This window comes from Chelonia mydas, chromosome 13 (genome assembly GCF_015237465.2).
Source record: "Chelonia mydas isolate rCheMyd1 chromosome 13, rCheMyd1.pri.v2, whole genome shotgun sequence".
In the NCBI taxonomy this organism is placed as follows: domain Eukaryota; kingdom Metazoa; phylum Chordata; order Testudines; family Cheloniidae; genus Chelonia; species Chelonia mydas.
This window is the reverse complement of record NC_051253.2, coordinates 12,920,975-12,938,147: the sequence shown is the minus strand read 5'-3', so window position 1 is coordinate 12,938,147 and position 17,173 is coordinate 12,920,975. Positions and strand designations below refer to the sequence as shown.

The window sequence follows — 17,173 nt, the reverse complement described above, 5'->3', positions numbered from 1 at the left end:
CCAGAACTTAACTGTCCTTATAGTTGAAAAGTTTTTCCTAATATCTAACCTAAATCTCCCTTGCTACAGAGTAAGCCCATTATTTCTTTTCCTACCTTTGGAGGACATGGAGAACAGTTGATCATGGTCCTCTTTATAATAGCCCTTAACATATCCCCCTCTTGGTCTTTTTCTCCTCAAGTCTAAACATACCCATTTTTTAAACTTTTCGCCGTAGATCAGGTTTTCTAAATGTTTTATCATTTTTGTTTCTCTCCTCTGGACTTTCTCCATTTTGTCCACATCTTTCTTAATGTGTGGTGCCCCAAACTGGACACAGTACTCCAGTAGAGTAGAGCATGACAGTTACCTCCCAAGTCTTACATACAATGCTCCTTTAATACACCCTAGAGTATTAGCCTTTTTTGCACCTCCATTACATTGCTGACTCACATTCAATTTGCGATCCACTATAACCCTCTCCCCAAAGCCTTCTCTACAGTAGTATTACCTAGCCGTTTTTGTATTTCCCATTTTTGTATTTGTGCTTTTTTTTCTTAAGTGCACTTTGCATTTTCTTGCATTGAATTTAATCTTATAGATTTCAGATCAATTCTCTGATTTGTCAAGATCATTTTGAATTCTAAACCTGTCCTCCAAAGTACTTGCAACACCTCCTGTCTTGATGTAATCTGGAAATGTTATAAATGTATTCTTCACTGAGCTGTAGCTCACGAAAGCTTATGCTCAAATAAATTTGTTAGTTTCTAAACTGCCACAAGTCCTCTTTGTCTTTTTGCGGATACAGACTAACACGGCTGCTACTCTGAAACCTCCATTATCCAAGTCATTAATTAAAACCCAAAACAGACTCCCACAGAACCCCAATAGATATGTCCTCCTTGTTTTACAGTGAACCATTGATAACTATTCTTTTAGTGTGTTTTTTCAGCCAGTTGTGTATCCATTTTATAGTAATTTAAACTAGATCACATTTGGTGGATTTCTTACTTTTAATATTAAGTAAGTTTAAAGTAAGAAATGAGACTAGTTATACTGGATACCTGCTGAAGATGGAACTATCATTGTATTTGTTTGCTTACTGTATTTAAAGTGACATTGTCACCAAAAAAGGTGACTCAAGAAACTATTTGGTAAGTAAAAGATTCTTATATTCTTGAATATCTGCATGTTTGTAACCTTGAAACAGAATCCAATAACTTGCATTGTATTGTAAGATGAGAGTGTGGTCTAGTGGTTACAGCTAGTCGACATGACTGTATCCAGCTCTGCCAATGACTCACTGCACAACCTTGGGCAAGACACCTAATCTATGCGTATCACAGTGTATCCACTTAAAAACAGGAATTATGTTATTAATAATAATAATTGTATCATGCCAAAAAGTGTGCTGGGAGCTTTATAAGGATAGCCAAATAGATAATGAGATCCATGTCCCAAAGAACTTACAATTTGAAATACATAATACCTACACCTCATGGGGATGTGGTGAGACTTCACCAGTATTTGTAAAGCATTTTGAGATCCTTGGGTGAAAAGTGAAAACTGTAGGCTCAGTCTTGATGCATGGACTGGCCTGCTTTGGGGGTAGTATGAAGCGCCACACCCCAGCTTAAACTCTGGGAGGGATTGTGCCTCAGTGAGCATCCCATTGTTCAGGGGAGCCATTAGAGGTGCAGCTTGCCCACACCTTGTATATCTGGCCAGCTACATGGTCCAATGAAGGGGGGAAAGTCAGGGACCCACCTCTTCCTTGCCACTTTTGAGGGTGTCTTGCACCCCTGGAAACCTTGGCAAATCACAAACGCTGCAACTGTGCCCAGCAACTGCACACTCCTGTTGCATCTTGAACTCCCTCCCCACCACCCCTGTGAAGCAGCAAAGCACCATCTGGCCCAAAGTGTATATTATTCTTACTACTGGCCTTATTGCACCAAAATCAGTCATCATTTTTCAAGCTGTAGAGGTCAGATGTACACAAGCAGCTATTGTATGCCACTGAATAAGATCAGTATGCATCTCAGGAAGCCTTTGAAAATGTAAACACAGTGCAATTATTTTAGTGTGGTCAGTTGTGCATTTTTTTTTTAATTTGCATGTGTGCATATGTGTGTATGACTACTGGAAATTAAAGAGGTTGGAATCAGTTCTGCTAGTTAAGAGGCTCATGAAATCTTGTTTGCTGCACTATATAATACTGTCCTTGATCGACATTACCTTACAGTTTGATCATCTGTGGATGTGACAAAAATATACTTGGTCAACATATTAGATATTTCCTATTTGCAATGTGATTGTGCATTTCAGAGAGGGAGCAGAATTAGAACTATGTGCCAGAGCCACAGCTGGTGTAAATCGGCATAGCTCCATTGATTTCATTGACCTATGCCTCTGGATCTGACCTTATATTTCCAAATGCCGCTTGTAAACCTTGTGTACTGCTTTCCAGGTGTATGATGTCCCCCCCACAACCGCAAGAGACCATGACATTTCACTACAAAGTTTGTCTCAAATAAAATCTTTGGGTCATTATAATACCTTGCCAAATCCTCGGAAGTCAGAATGGACTTATGATATTCCAGTATCACCTGAAAAAATGGGTTTAAAAAAAGATCCTTCCGATCGTTCCCTGGAAAAGCAGGTGCTGTATGACATACCACCAGCCAGATATGGTTCTAGTTTGCAAAATGTTCCACCAACAAATATCAAAAGCAAATCAGTGAATCCACAAATGTATGATGTCCCACCAACCCAGAGAAAATTAACCTTTCCTGACATCCCTCGTTATAATGTCCCATCCTCACGTAACATGCTACTTTTGCAGCAAAACAGTAACTATCATGTTCCACCAAGCTTTCTGACTCCAAGGGTTGAGCAACAGAACTCTGAACAAAATGTTTATGATATTCCAAAAGTGCTGCCTACTGCTTTACAGCACAGGAAAGGGACTGAAAAAAACAACAGTAGTTTTGGAAGCCATACTTACAACATTCCTCCACAGCTGTCAAAAGATGCCAAATTAGAACAAGACAGATTATCAGTTTCTAGTGTGGACAGTAGAACCAGCACCCTATCTACATCATCAAGCACTTCTGCTGAGTCCTCTTCTATGTCATCATCAGAAGAACCTGCAAAAGAAATTAAATTGGAGCTTGACTTAGCCATAGAGACATTGACCAAGCTGCAGCACAGTGTATCCAGTTCAGTTGCAAGTCTGATGATTTTTGTAAGCAGTAAGTGGAGATTCCAGGAACACCTGGAGACAAACCTTGAGGAAATCCATAGAGCAATTGATCACATAAAAGAATCTTTGGGAGAATTCTTGGACTTTGCTCAAGCCATCAAGGTGAATGCCTCTTGCGTCACTGACAATAACCTTCAAACCAGAATTACAACACAGCTGAAAATTCTTACAGACTCATTCCAGATCTTGGTAGAAACAAGGGAAGCACTAAATAACTGCAACTGGTCACTGGAAGTTCTGGTCATTAAGAAACCTCAGAATAACCCAGATGATCTTGATCGGTTTGTTATGGTAGCCCGCACAATTCCAGATGATATCAAGAGATTTGTTTCTATCATCATAGCTAATGGAAAGCTTCTCTTCAAAAAGAATTGCAAGGAACAAGAGACCAAGTCACCAAAAATTGGTACAGACCGTAAAATGGCAAAGCCGATCCCAATACCCAGAAGAATAGAACTGAATTCACTCCAAAGAAATACTTTGGATAAACCAAACAAAAACAAAGTCTCTTCTGAGAAATCAAGAGAAAATGTCACTGAAGACTGTGATTATGTTCAGTTACAGGTCAGTGTAACATAATTTGCTGCCAATTTTCTGCTTCATGTTGTTTGCAGGTAAGTTTACTTGCTCTATTTTAACTTTGCTTTATCACAAACCTCGCTTTGGTTTATATTCAATTTCACCTGCTAGCCTGATTGCCTACCTCCAGGCTTTTGGGAGGTCTATGGCTACGAGTGCCACAGCAGCCACAACCATGACAGCCAGTCAAATATAGAAGGACTAGAGAAGTGGGGCTTGTCCATTCACAGAGAGCAGTTCTTGAACCTCACCACCCAGATATGCTTAGGGCTAAAATTTCAGCCCAGCTTCAAACCATGTGTTTCTTTAGGGTGCTATTTGTTTCGTGTCAGCATATTCAACGTTAATAGTTATGGCACAATTTTGTGTTTTCGGTGCACATCAGCTGTGGTGCCCAGATGCCGGAAATGTCAGCTTCCTTGTTTGTGATTTGTTAGCAAATGTTTTGCGGTTTAGGGGTAATTTACAGAAGGTGTTAACACACAAACCAAATGGTCTAAGCAACTTAATCTCATACTGTAGATTAACTGACCTATTTATTAATTTTCCATGGTGCTTGTCCGTTGAGTAATTTTCCCAGAAAGGGAGAAATGCCAGAGAGTCCAAGAAGCTCACTAGGAACATTGCTCTAGCTCTTGCTTTTACTCGGAAAGCACTCAGATACTATGGGCAGCAGTATAAAACTCGGAAAGAGAGAAAGTATTTCAATCAAATGCCAGGAAATAATATCTAGACTTAAACAATATTAGAAGTTACTCTGGGAACAGAGTACAAAGAACAAATATCAGACAGCAAATGGCTCTGTCGTAACATATACTGACATTAGCTGGAAGTAGTTCCCTGATAATGGGCCCGATGCTACTACTCCTTTCAGGGTCAGCTCCTAAATTTTGTAGTAGAAATTACAGCTGATCACATTACGTTTCTAACAGCAGGTGTCATTCTATACAGTAGCAACATTTTGGCTGCATGTAATTTTTAAAACAAGGAATTCTTATGCCACTATATGAAACAAAACCCGTAGTATGTTGAAACAATATATAAATCTTTCAAGTGTTTTCATTTTTCAGAAGTCTCCTGGGTTGGAACAGGCGAAAAAAACCCTTTCAGCTAAAGAGATGGCAAAGAAGAATGCAGATTTAAAAACAAAGGTATTTCTGATTTTGAAAATTGTTGCTAGTAAAGGCTTTTGGTCCCTGAAGTTATATATGGCTTCTACACCTTGCCAACATTTTAAAAAGCTAGAATTTGACTGGAAAAATCAATTTTTTATGAAGGGATCTTTTTTTTTACTGATCTTTTGTCCAGGACCAGTGCTTGGAACGATTTACAAGTCCTGAAAACCTTTGTACTAGTCTAGGGAAGTGCTTCTAATCCTCATGTCGTGAGAGCCTGGAATTTTAAATGATAGCATTATTTACTGTCTTGCCTTTTTCACTTTATTTTGAGTATGACTGAACCAGCTAATATCTCAATGGCCACAGTAAGAGATGAAACCCTTGATTTTCAGAATTCTGATTACCCACAACTCCCGTGAAGCCAATACCCTGTACAATCAGGCCTAACTGCTTTATAGCATTTGAAAACTAGAATTCCAAGTGTTCAGCCTTTTTAAAGCATTGATTTTTAACTCCAACAGTTCTTGTGACATCCGCTACTAAAATCATGTTGTAAGTGAAGTGTATGTATGTGGGCAAAAGGTAGATTACAATTAGGATCATATCATTTTAAGATCTGATATTTCATGGCCTACCAAAGCTAGAAATAGTGCTTTATAATTACAAAAGGTCTCCAGGCTGTGACAATTTTGGAGCTGTGGCAAATCAGCTGCAGCGACGTGAAGAATAATTTATTTAATTGGAACTACAGGAGAATACAGGATAAAGTGGATAAGGAAACAATCTCTGTGTTACCAAACTGAATGTCTTTCTTGTTTTCTTTTCCCTTTTTAAGGTTTTCCCACCTTCAAAAAAGCATAATATTCAGAGCAACCTGGACTTGGCAAAGAAAATCACTCTCTCAGAAAATTGTAGACTGTATTTTGATGCCCTTCATAAGGCCATTAGTGTATTTACCAGTAGTCTTAGCAATAATCAACCGCCAGAAGTCTTCATAGCACAGAGCAAACTGATCATTATGGTGGGACAAAAGTTGGTGGATTCTCTCTGTCAGGAAACTCAAGAAAAGGATATTCGGAATGACATCCTCTGCAGCAGCAGCCAGTTTTGTAGCCTGCTGAAGAACTTGGCTGTTGCCACCAAAAATGCAGCAGTGCAGTATCCAAAGACAGGTGCCATGCAGGAACTTCAAAATCAAGCTGATGAGCTGTCTAAATACACTCAGCAGTTTAGAGCAATGATGGAATGAAGAAGCCTTTCCATTCTTAGAAGAGAATCCTGGAGAAAACTTTAGGATCTCCCCCGATTTCTGGGTTTTAACCCCTCAACTATGGTATCCTGAGAGCTGAGGAAGACAGGACTCCACAAAGAACCCAAATGCCAGTCTTAAATCAGCCATACCCTGTCGAGGTTGCTGTGGGGCAATAAAAGATGTACTAAGGCCCTGAGGAATGTCTACACAGGCTGCGGCAACAATCCTCCCAGTCCAGGTTGACAGATTTGGGTTAGTGGGACATGTTCTGGTGCTATAAAAACAGATGTATAGACAGCACGTTGAAGTGACAGCTTGGTCTGGAGCTCAGACTGTGAAACTCAACCCCTCCTAGACTTTAGAGCTTGTGCTCCAGCCCAAGCTGCAATTTCAAACCACTGTTTATACACCTATTTTTAGAGTGCTGGTGAAAGCCAGCTACCCCGAGTCTATCACCCTAGGCTAGGAGGCTGACTCCCATGGGCTGTGTAGAGATACCCACTATGACCAGGAATCGAATTTGTACTTTCCACACAACAGTTTAGAGCACTATCTGGAAAATGCTGAGTCAACCCTTCCAATCAATCGTTGGAGTGGCTTGGCAAAAATTTCCATAGAGTATTGTTATACACTTATTTTATTATTTGTCTGATTTCTTATCTTTCCAAACAAAGCAGATAAATATATTTTTCTATTCTTTTTCACTTGGAAATGTAAGTGTTGTACTGGTTTTCCTGATAACAGACCAAGGTATATAAATTGTGATACATTGTTATGTGAAGCCGTCATCATTCTCTCTTTTCCAGGGGATCGTTTACCGTATTTGTTTTAAACTACAGATTTTTTAATAAAATGTCATTTACAGATCTTTCATATTACAATGTTATGAGCACAGTATGGAACAAATTCTGGCAGATGATGTGTATATAGGCCACAGAAAACCCATACCCAGCACCATACAGAAATGATTGGACTCCCCATACTGGCTCTCATCTAAACCCAAGGAGCAACTGCTTCACATGTCTTCCATGGGAGAAGCTATAATGGACCATTACAGAATTGGCCTCAAAGTTTCGGGAACATGGTCAGCATGTTTACGATCACAAAACACACATAAGATCCATGCAGGCTGTTCATGCTAAATTAGGGTGAATGTCAAGACAGGCATAATCTGTTTATTGGGTTGCTGCTGGCCAGAATATGGGTGCACAGTAATGCAGGATACATGTGCACTCATTTTGAGGACACTTCTGCATAGTTGAGGAATTTGAGCCAATGATTTTTGTATGATTTCTCTCTCTTCCTGGTGCTCAGCTATTACAGTGATGGAGGCCATATAAACACCTAGATAGGTTTTTGTGTGTTGTTTTGTATTTTTTTTACCAATTAATTTATTTTTTTTCAAATATGGCTTAAATTTTCAAGCCTTGTCTTCCTTTTGTAGGTACAACTTGTATCTGTATAATTTGCTTCTGATAAGCAGGCAGTTAGTTTTGCCATCATTTGCAGTTGCAATTCATTTGTGGATACAAAAATTTGGGTGCAATTTGTGCCTGTAAAGAAAATTTGGATAAGTCTCAGTGTAATGTTCCAACATCCAACAGAATGCATTGCTGAAACAGCTGCATTCAGACAGATTTCCAATGGAAGTGCAAAGAAAAAATATTTAAGCCGTTCTTTATTTTGAGCACACTGTACATATTTTGGCCTGGCCTGATATCTGCAGAAATTTGTTCTCTGCATTTCTGATGTTTAATTTTGTTCTTCTGTTTTCCCTTTTAAATGAGTTTTACAATTTTTGTTGTTCGCAAAACATTAATAAATAACATATTGATAAACATATTTTTAATTTATCAATATACCATTGCAAAAATGATGTTGTGCCTATGTCCTTAACAACTCTCTTACAGACTTAATTGGGCCAAGCAGGAGATGGGGTACTTGGTTTAGGATCTCTTTCCAGTTATTTGATGCAAGAAAAGGGAGCGAGAACAGGAACAAGTAGTGATGAGGCTATCATTGATCCTATCAGTTCAGATTAATATCTGAACCAGTTGTTTGTTCATTTCCCCATATTTTCCTAACTGTGTTTTCTGAAAGCATTTTAATTTTAGAACCTTCTTACCAAAACAAAAAATAAAAACAAACAAACAAAGCCTGCTTTGAATCAGTTTACATGATGGTATCAATTAGTAGGTTTTGTAACTCTGAGCTATAGCTTGGTGAAGAGCGCCTAAGAAACAACCACAAAGAAATCTAATATAGTACGTGTATAAATCCAGGGCAGAAGTAGGCCCTTTGATGTGGAAGTTTCAGTAGTATTTTCTCTGGAAAGAAACTGAACACCAACATAACTATTACTATTTGTTATTCTTATCAACGAAGAAAGAGTAGAAAAGGATACATGTTAAGGTGGGGATTTTGAAATATAAAATGGGCAAGTAATTTTACTGCACAACATCCAACAGTAATCATTGGTGGGGTTTTAAAGGAAAATTTCATTGCACTATAAACAGTATTGCAAGCATCACATTCAGGTACAAGAAGAGTAAATAACTAAAAAACACAAGAGTCTTAATATAATGAAAATGGTTTATTAAAGAGACTGGCCCAGGATTTGGTGGAAGGATATAGTACTTTTTACTTCTAGGCTGTTTGTTTAAATTCAACCTTTCTGCTGCCTCTTTCAGTGGCCTATGTGAAACCTAGTCTTAATCTAGTTCTCAGTGAGAGGGTGTCCACGTGATGACTGTCCTCCTTTTAGAGTCTCAGCACTAAGGACATGGTCTGAATGGATCTAGAAATTTACTGGATGGATACATGAGGAATCACAATGGACCACAATTCTGCAATCTTAACACTGGAAAAATTCCCATTGAAGTCAATGGGAATTTTGCCAGAGTAAGGGCAGCAAAATTTGACCTTTTTGTTTTGTGAAGGTGAAGGAGATTGAGGAGGTAAAATGAACTGCATGAGAAGTGTGTGTGTGAGAGAGATAGACAGGGAGAGAGAGAGACATCACTATTGCTGCTTTGCATTCACACTCACATAAATCAAGGGCAAAGGTCCACAAAAGAGAGACCCTAAAGGCAGTCTGTTCTCAGAGGCTGGGCAATGAAATCTGCAAAAGGCTCAGAAAAGGGCTCATTTTATTTACATACATCTTTCATTCATGCCTGCCAGTGCATGACTCCATTCTGTTTACTTGTTCGCATGTCCCCAGGCCCAGGTGTTTGTCCCTGTGTGCCAGGACCTGTTTTTGTGTGTTATCCGTGTGTGCAAATATGCCAATGTCCATCCCCATGTGCCCATGTGTGCCTACATGCCAGTGCCCAGTCCTCTGTGTTTTGTGCCTGTGCTGCCCCTGTGTGCCTACATGCTAGTGTCTGGCCCTTATACCTGTGCCATCTCAGTTTGCCAAGATGTAAGTGCCCACCCCTATGTTGCCGGCATCCAGTGCCAGAGGCAAGCAACAGCAGGGGTTCGTTGCCCGGTATGCGTCACCCAATAATCACAACGAGGTGGAGAAGCAGAAAAATTTATTTGAAGCTTCAAAGAAGGTACAGGGAGAATAGAATCTCAAATCCTGCACCCAGAGCAGGAAGTTACATAGGCTTTTATACATCCTTTCTTCAGCATACTTATCCAATAGGAAGCTGCCCTAAGTATCCATATAGCCAGCCAATCCAGTTACCAGCTAGTTCCCTTGTTCTCTGTACCATCTATTAAACTATAGATATAAAGCTGCTTTTTTCAGCATTGTTCTGCCATATCTGCCCTGTTTGGCCTTGTTTAGTTTCAGGCAGTCTGACTTTGCAACATATTGTTGCAGATCCTCAGCATAACTGCTGCGAGTGCCTCCGGGTCGGGGGGCGGGGGGGCCGCCAAGGACACTTGGGCCTAGTGCGAGGGGGCTTCATCGACACTTGTGGTCTTCCATCCCCTTGAGTTACCTAGTGGCCATGCCCAGTGTCCCCAACACCTATGTGCCCATGCTGTCCTTGTGTGCCTCTATGCCAATGTCCATCCCCATACGCCCGAGGGTTGCCACCTCTGAGGTACAAAAACCCACGACATCCAGGACGATCCTGACCCCCATAAAAACTGGACAGCTGGCAGCGTATACTGAGGAGCCTTACAGATTTCCAGGCCAGCTACCTCAAAAAAGGGATGATCCTGTGAAGACTTGGGCAGGTGGCAACCCTAAGGCACCCATGTTGTCCCTGTGTGCCTTCATGCCAGTGCCCATCCCCATATGTTTGTGCCATCCTAGTGTGCCCATCCCCCTGTGCCTGTACGTCAGTGCCCATCCCCGTGGCCCAGGCCCATCTCCGTGCATCAATATCTCAGTGCCCGCCCCCATATGTCAGTGCCCACTAGGGTGGCCAATTTTGGTTGGATGTATTCCTGGAGGCTTCATCACATGACATAATCTGTAATTAAAGGTTAATCTTTAATTCCTGGAGACTCCAGGACAATCCTGGAGGCTTGGCAACCCTAGTGCCCATCCCCGTGTACCTGTATGTTAGTACTCATCCCCACGTGTCAGCGCACCCCATGTGGCTGCCTGTCAGTGCCATTCCCACGTGCCAGGGCCCAACCCCCGGTGCCTGTGCGTGCAGGGTTGGGGTGACATGTGGGGGCCCTGCTGGGCTCTGTGGTACGGTGCGTGTTTCCCAAGACCCTGGTGTGGGAGCAGGACGGGCGCTCCCACCAGCCACTGAACCCATACAGGAGCGAACACAGAGCTCAACACCGGAGCCTTAACCTCCTCCCCTTCCCCCGCCCCTCCCGTGACTGGTTGCTAGGGGACCTTAGCAACCCGATTCCCTGGTGCGTCATCCTCGTGCGCCGGAAGCACTCTTCATCCTACCGGAAGTACGTTTGTTGCTGCAGAGGGGTCGACGCGGAAGTGCAGCTTGGAGGGGAACGATGGGTTGCGACGGGGGGACCATCCCCAAGAGACACGAATTAGTGAAAGGGCCTCGGAAGGTCGAGAAGGTAGGAGTGTGCTCCAGGGAGCCATGGCTGGGGGCGGCTGGCCCGGTCCGCGGGGCACGGGGAGGATTGGAGCCCCCCCGGAATGTGGAAAACCTGGTCACTGAGGGAGAGCTGGGGCTGCAGTCGAGGTTTGAACAGGAAGTCAGGGGACTCCCCCAGTAAAACAGTTAGGGTAAGGGTCAGGGTTAAAAAAGGGAAGGAAGTCATCCAGGGAACTACAGGCCAGTGAGCCTTACCGCAGTCCCTGGAAAAATCATGGAGCAGGTCCTCAAGGAATCAATTCTGAAGCACGTAGAGGAAAGGAAAGTGATCAGGAACAGTCAGCATGGATTCACCAAGGGCAAGTCATGCCTGACTAATCTAATTGCCTTCTATGACGAGATAACTGGCTCTGTGGATGAGGGGAAAGCGGTGGACGTGTTGTTCCTTAACTTTAGCAAAGCTTTTGACATGGTCTCCCACAGTATTCTTGCCAGCAAGTTAAAGAAGTATGGGCTGGATGAATGGACTATAAGGTGGATAGAAAGCTGGCTAGATCGTCTGGCTCAACGAGTGGTGATCAATGGCTCCATGTCTAGTTGGCAGCTAGTATCAAGCGGAGTGCCCCAAGGGTCAGTCCTGGGGCTGGTTTTGTTCAATATCTTCATTAATCATCTGGAAGATAGCGTGGATTGCACCCTCAGCAAGTTTGCAGATGACACTAAACTGGGAGAAGTGGTAAATATGCTGGAGGGTAGGGATAGGCTACAGAGGGACCAAGACAAATTAGAGGATTGGGCCAAAAGAAATCTGATGAGGTTCAACAAGGACAAGTGCAGAGTCCTGCATTTAGGATGGAAGAATCCCATGCTCCGCTACAGACTAGGGACCGAATGGCTACGCAGCAGTTCTGCAGAAAAGGACCTAGGGGTTACAGTAGATGAGAAGCTGGATGTGAGTCAACAGTGTGCCCTTGTTGCCAAGAAGGCTAACAGCATTTTGGGCTGTATAAGCAGGAGCATTGCCAGCAGATCAAGAGGACGTGATCGTTCCCCTCTATTCGACATTGGTGAGGCCTTATCTGGAGTACTGTGTCCAGTTTTGGACCCCACGCTACAAGAAGGATGTGGAAAAATTGGAAAACGTCCAGCGGAGGGCAACAAAAATGATTGGGGGCTGGAGCACATGACTTATGAGGAGAGGCTGAGGGAACTGGGATTATTTAGTCTGCAGAGGCGAAGAATAAGGGGGGATTTGATAGCTGTTTTCAACCACCTGAAAGGGGGTTCCAAAGAGGAATGATCTAGGCTGTTCTCAGTGGTAGAAGATGACAGAACAAGGAGTAATGGTCTCAAGTTGCAGTGGGGGAGGTTTAGGTTGCATATTAGGAAAAAAATTTTCACTAGGAGGGAGGTGAAGCACTGGAATGGGTTACCTAGGGAGGTGGTGGAATCTCCTTCCTTAGAGGTTTTTAAGGTCAGGCTTGAGAAAGCCCTGGCTGGGATGATTTAGTTGGGGATTGGCCCTGCTTTGAGCAGGGGGTTGGACTAGATGACCTCCTGAGGTTCCTTCCAACCCTGATATTCTATGATTCTATGATAAAATAGCTGGAGATCCCCGCTGTAATGCTGTTAGTGACTCTTAGGGAAATAGCCCCAGAGTCTCGGAGCTGGCGACTGCAAACTCCTCTGGATTCTCTCTCCCCCTGCAGACACCGGGGGGGCAGTGTGAGGCTGCAGTGTGTTTTTCCAGGTGGAGGTGGTTGTTTATCTCACACTAAGCGAGCGCGGCATTCTTTTGTGACAGCTTGTTATGGGAATGAAGCTAAACTTCATGCCATTAAAACGGGCAGAGAGTGCTACTTATTGCACAGCATGGAACTCACCTGCTATTTACTTTGTCAATCCACCCCAAGGAAGGGGCTCCAACAGAAAGGATGGGAACCACTAGAACAGTGGTTTTCAACTTTTTTTTCATTTGTAGACCCCTAAAAAATTTCAAATGGAGGCACGGACCCCTTTGGAAGTCTTAGACAGTCTGTGGATCCAAGGTTAAAAACTGCTGTTCTGTGATAATGACAACTTTTCGCAGACCCCTTAGAGACAGTCTTCAGACTCCCAGTGGTCCTCAGACTAGAGGTTGAAAAACCACAGCACTAGAAGACACTGCCCCTGCTGTCCCTCCCCCACATCTTCGTGGTTGAGTTTATAATCTAATGTTTTGATCCTGCAGTGGTAACACATGCAGTTACACATTTGTCAGGAGTCCTATTGAAATCAGTGGGGCTACTTGCATGAGTAACGGTTAGCAGGTTTAGGCTCCAAGTCAGATATAGGCAAAACACTTGTTTCCCCTAACACTAACCTAGCAAATATGCAGAATCTTCACTGAAAGGTTTTGAAAAAGCATTTTATCAGATGAATTTGAGCCAGGAGGGTGGTTGCTTGTCATTTTGTAGGGTGTGGGTGCTGGTTTCAGATGTAAAGGTTTGAACGATAAACCTGCCAGTGGGAAAAATCCATCTGAAATGAATGATAAACCAATGTTTTTTCTTCCTTCAGGTTGACAAAAATGCAGAATTAGTGGCACAGTGGTACTACTGCACACTGAGTCAAGAAGAATTAAGGAGACCAATTGTAGCCTGTGAGCTGGGAAGGTATGATTGTTTTTCTTTAGCTTTCTTGATAAAAATACTAATTTTTTAATAAATGTAGTTTTTGAAAGTCACAGAATTTTGACTGCAAATTTTATGTTGTAGGCTGTATAACAAAGATGCTATCATTGAATTTTTACTGGACAAGTCATCTGATAAATCCCTTGTGCAGGCTGCATCCTATATCAGGAGCATTAAGGTAAGTGGATGCCAAAATTTAAATCTGATTCTAAAAGGCAGCCAATTAATATCTTAATTTTTCAAGTACTGTTCTGGCACTTTTTCCAGTTCAAAATGGAAAGTTTAGCAAATAATTTTGTAAATTCTTATAGCATATAAATTTAGCATCTCATTTCCAGGTAGTTTGATACTTTGGTAGCAGTTGTGTTGGCTTACAATATTAGAGACGCTGTAGCTATATTGCAGGGATCGCTCTTTATGATATATTGTATGGCAGAGGTACGGGTACTCATACTTTTAACTAATGGCCACATTCTCAAATTGCCAAAGTCTGTACCCGGTCTGTATAAAATGGAGCAGATTTCAGTCACTTTCTTTTATACTATGAGGATGCAACCTGTGGAAACTACCACACCCAGTTTGCCAAACTCCATCTTGATTCAAACGGGCATTCTTCTTGCCCTGAAGTGGAGTACTGCATGCTGTACTGTGTTGTCTTCACAAGCTGCACTTCTGCATTAAACATGAGTTGCCCTCATAGAATTTAGAGCTGCATTTGGGTCACCCTTTGCTTTGTGAATAGCTCATGATTAAGGCTGCAAGATTGTCACAGAGCTGCCTGGCTATGCCTCTGCCTAGCAGCTGAGTGAGGGTGATGTCACTGCTTCAGGGGAGCCCCCCAGGTAAGCACCACCCAGAGCCCGCCCCTACCCTCTTCTCCCTCCCACACCCAAACTCTGCTGCTGCTGCGGGGAGAGACACAGAGCCAGGTAGGGAGCCTGCCAGCCCTGCCAAAATTCCCCCACCCCCCCGCAGGGATCCCGGGCCGCCTGCCGCCGCCCCAGCACCAGCAGGGATCCCGGGCCGCCTGCCGCCGCCCCAGCACCAGCAGGGATCCCGGGCCGCCTGCCGCCGCCCCAGCACCAGCAGGGATCCCGGGCCGCCTGCCGCCGCCGCCCCAGCACCAGCAGGGATCCCGGGCCGCCTGCCGCCGCCGCCCCAGCACCAGCAGGGATCCCGGGCCGCCTGCCGCCGCCGCCCCAGCACCAGCAGGGATCCCGGGCCGCCTGCCGCCGCCGCCCCCCCCGCACATCTGGGCCATCCTCCCCCAGGCAGACCCCCAAGTTGTAGCCATGGGTATTTTTAGTAAAAGTCATAGACAGGTCTCGGGCCGTGAATTTTTGTTTACTGCGCGTGACTTTTACTAAAAATACCCGTGACTAAAACATAGCCTTGTTCATGATACCTTGCATGTCGCTATTAAATAACCAATCCCATACTACTCCTGTAACATAGGTATTATTATCACCTTTTAAACAGTGGAGTAAAGAGAGGCACAGTGAGGCTAAACTGGGAAAGAGGCTAGTTGATATTGAGCCAATATGTCCAATTTGTAAATAGTTTATTTTTAAATCTTTATACTGTACTGCAGAATTATCAGTTAGAACACTGCCAGTCAGGAATAGAATTCTGAGTCTCCGCTGCCAGATATCTCAAAAGTTTTGCAGCTGTAAAATTTCAGAGCTGCTGTATGGCTGAACTTATAAAAACTTGGTACAGTGTCTGTGACCCTAAAATGTCATTGCCATTATAAATGTTATTAGAAGCTCTAATATAAAATAGAATCATAGAAATGAAGGGCTGCAATGGACCTTGTGAATCCATCAAGTCCAGGGCCCTGTGCTGAGGCAAAACCAGGTGAACCTGGACCATCCCTGACAGGTGTTTCTCCAACCTGTTCTTAATTTCCAGTGATTGGTATTCCACAACCTACCTGGGAAGCCTGTTCCAGGATTTAACTACCTTTTATAGTTAGAAAGATTTTCCTAATATCTAATCTAAATCTCCCTTGCTACAGATTAAGCCCATTATTTCTTGCCCCACCTTCAGTGGGCATGGAGAACTATTGATCACAGTTCTCTTTATATACAGCCATAACATATATTGAAAAACTGTTATCCCCCTCAGTTATCTTTTCTCAAGACTAAACATGCCCAGTTTTTTTTAACCTTTCCTCATATAAGATTTTCTTAACCTTTTCATTTTTGTTGCTCTCCTCTGGACTCTCTTCAGTTTGTCCGTATCTTTCCTAAAGTGTGGTGCCTAGAATTGGACACAGTATTTCAGTTGAGGCCTCACCAGTGCTGAGTAGAGTGGGAGAGTTACCTCCTGTGTCTTGCAGATGACACACCTGTTAAAATACCTTGGAATATTAGCCTTTTATGCAACTGCATCACATTGTTGACTCATTCAGTTTGTGCTCCACTATAACCCCCAGATTCTTTTCAGCAGTACTACACCCTCGCCAATTAGTCTCCATTTTGTAGTTGTGCATTTGATTTTTCCTTTCTAACTGTAGTACTTTACACTTGTCTTTGTTGAATTTCATCATTTCTTCATATAATAAGCCATAAAGGAAAATGTATCTTCAGGCACATCACCACTTCAACATGTCTCAAGCATCATTAGAACACAACTTAAAAACTTACATTTGTCTCTTTCAGAATGTAACAGAGCTGAACCTTGTAGATAATCCAGCTTGGAAAGGTGATAAAGGGAACACAAAAGGTGATAAATATGACGACATCCAGTGTGCACGCTTTATTTGCCCTGTGGTGGGCTTGGAAATGAATGGAAGGCATCGGTTAGTATCGTACATGTATCTTTAACTGGACTTTACTTAGAACTGTGCAAATTAATATTTTAGAAACTGTTAAAATAGTGGGAGGACAGATCCTGAGCAGCTGTAAATTGTCGTAGCTTCATTAGGGGGCTCTAATCCCTCTCCCACTGCAAAACTTGTATTAACTTCAGTGTTGCGGGGTGAGCCCCAGGGAGTCCTCCTGTTGCAACACATTATTTTGGAGGAATGGAATAGTGGTGGATCTGTGAAATTAGAGTGGAAGTCTACCAAATTTATGTTCAAAATTTCCTCACCCATTTTCTTTATGGTGATGTTGACCTAATATTCTGCCTCTCAAAATAAATACCCCAGGCAAGAAAAGTTCTCCTCTTTAATGCTTATTCATTCCAATAATCCATTTTAAATTGTACTGTATTCAGTAACAGTCAGACAGGTGAATGAATGCCTAATGGCTCATTTATCTGTTCATGAAGGCTTTGTCATTTTCCTTTTAATGTCAGCAAGTGTTTCAGGATGGGGGAGG

At 42.8% G+C, this 17,173-nt stretch overlaps 2 protein-coding genes across 9 annotated transcripts in view; both read left to right on the top strand.

The window, feature by feature from the left end:
- Positions 1–8,031, top strand: part of CASS4 (Cas scaffold protein family member 4) — a 30,804-nt gene extending 22,773 nt beyond the window's left edge. For all 6 annotated transcript variants that reach the window (XM_043526572.1, XM_037915792.2, XM_043526573.1 and 3 more), the window contains 3 exons: positions 2,450–3,808; positions 4,894–4,974; positions 5,777–8,031. In XM_043526572.1, the coding sequence (XP_043382507.1) occupies positions 2,450–3,808; positions 4,894–4,974; positions 5,777–6,190 (1,854 nt within the window). In that variant the 3' untranslated portion in view covers positions 6,191–8,031. The remainder of the gene's footprint in view (positions 1–2,449; positions 3,809–4,893; positions 4,975–5,776) is intronic.
- Positions 8,032–11,022: 2,991 nt separating this feature from the next.
- RTF2 (replication termination factor 2) overlaps positions 11,023–17,173 on the top strand; it is a 53,901-nt gene continuing 47,750 nt past the window's right edge. For 2 of the 3 annotated variants that reach the window (XR_006285312.1, XM_037915279.1), the window contains exons 1-4: positions 11,041–11,194; positions 13,735–13,829; positions 13,932–14,025; positions 16,511–16,650. Coding sequence is in view for 2 of the 3 variants with exons in the window: in XM_037915279.1 (XP_037771207.1) it covers positions 11,126–11,194; positions 13,735–13,829; positions 13,932–14,025; positions 16,511–16,650 (398 nt within the window). In the remaining variant the exon portion in view is untranslated. Of the gene's footprint in view, positions 11,195–13,734; positions 13,830–13,931; positions 14,026–16,510; positions 16,651–17,173 lie in introns of all 3 variants that reach the window. The other variant, XM_043526634.1, reaches the window with a different exon arrangement.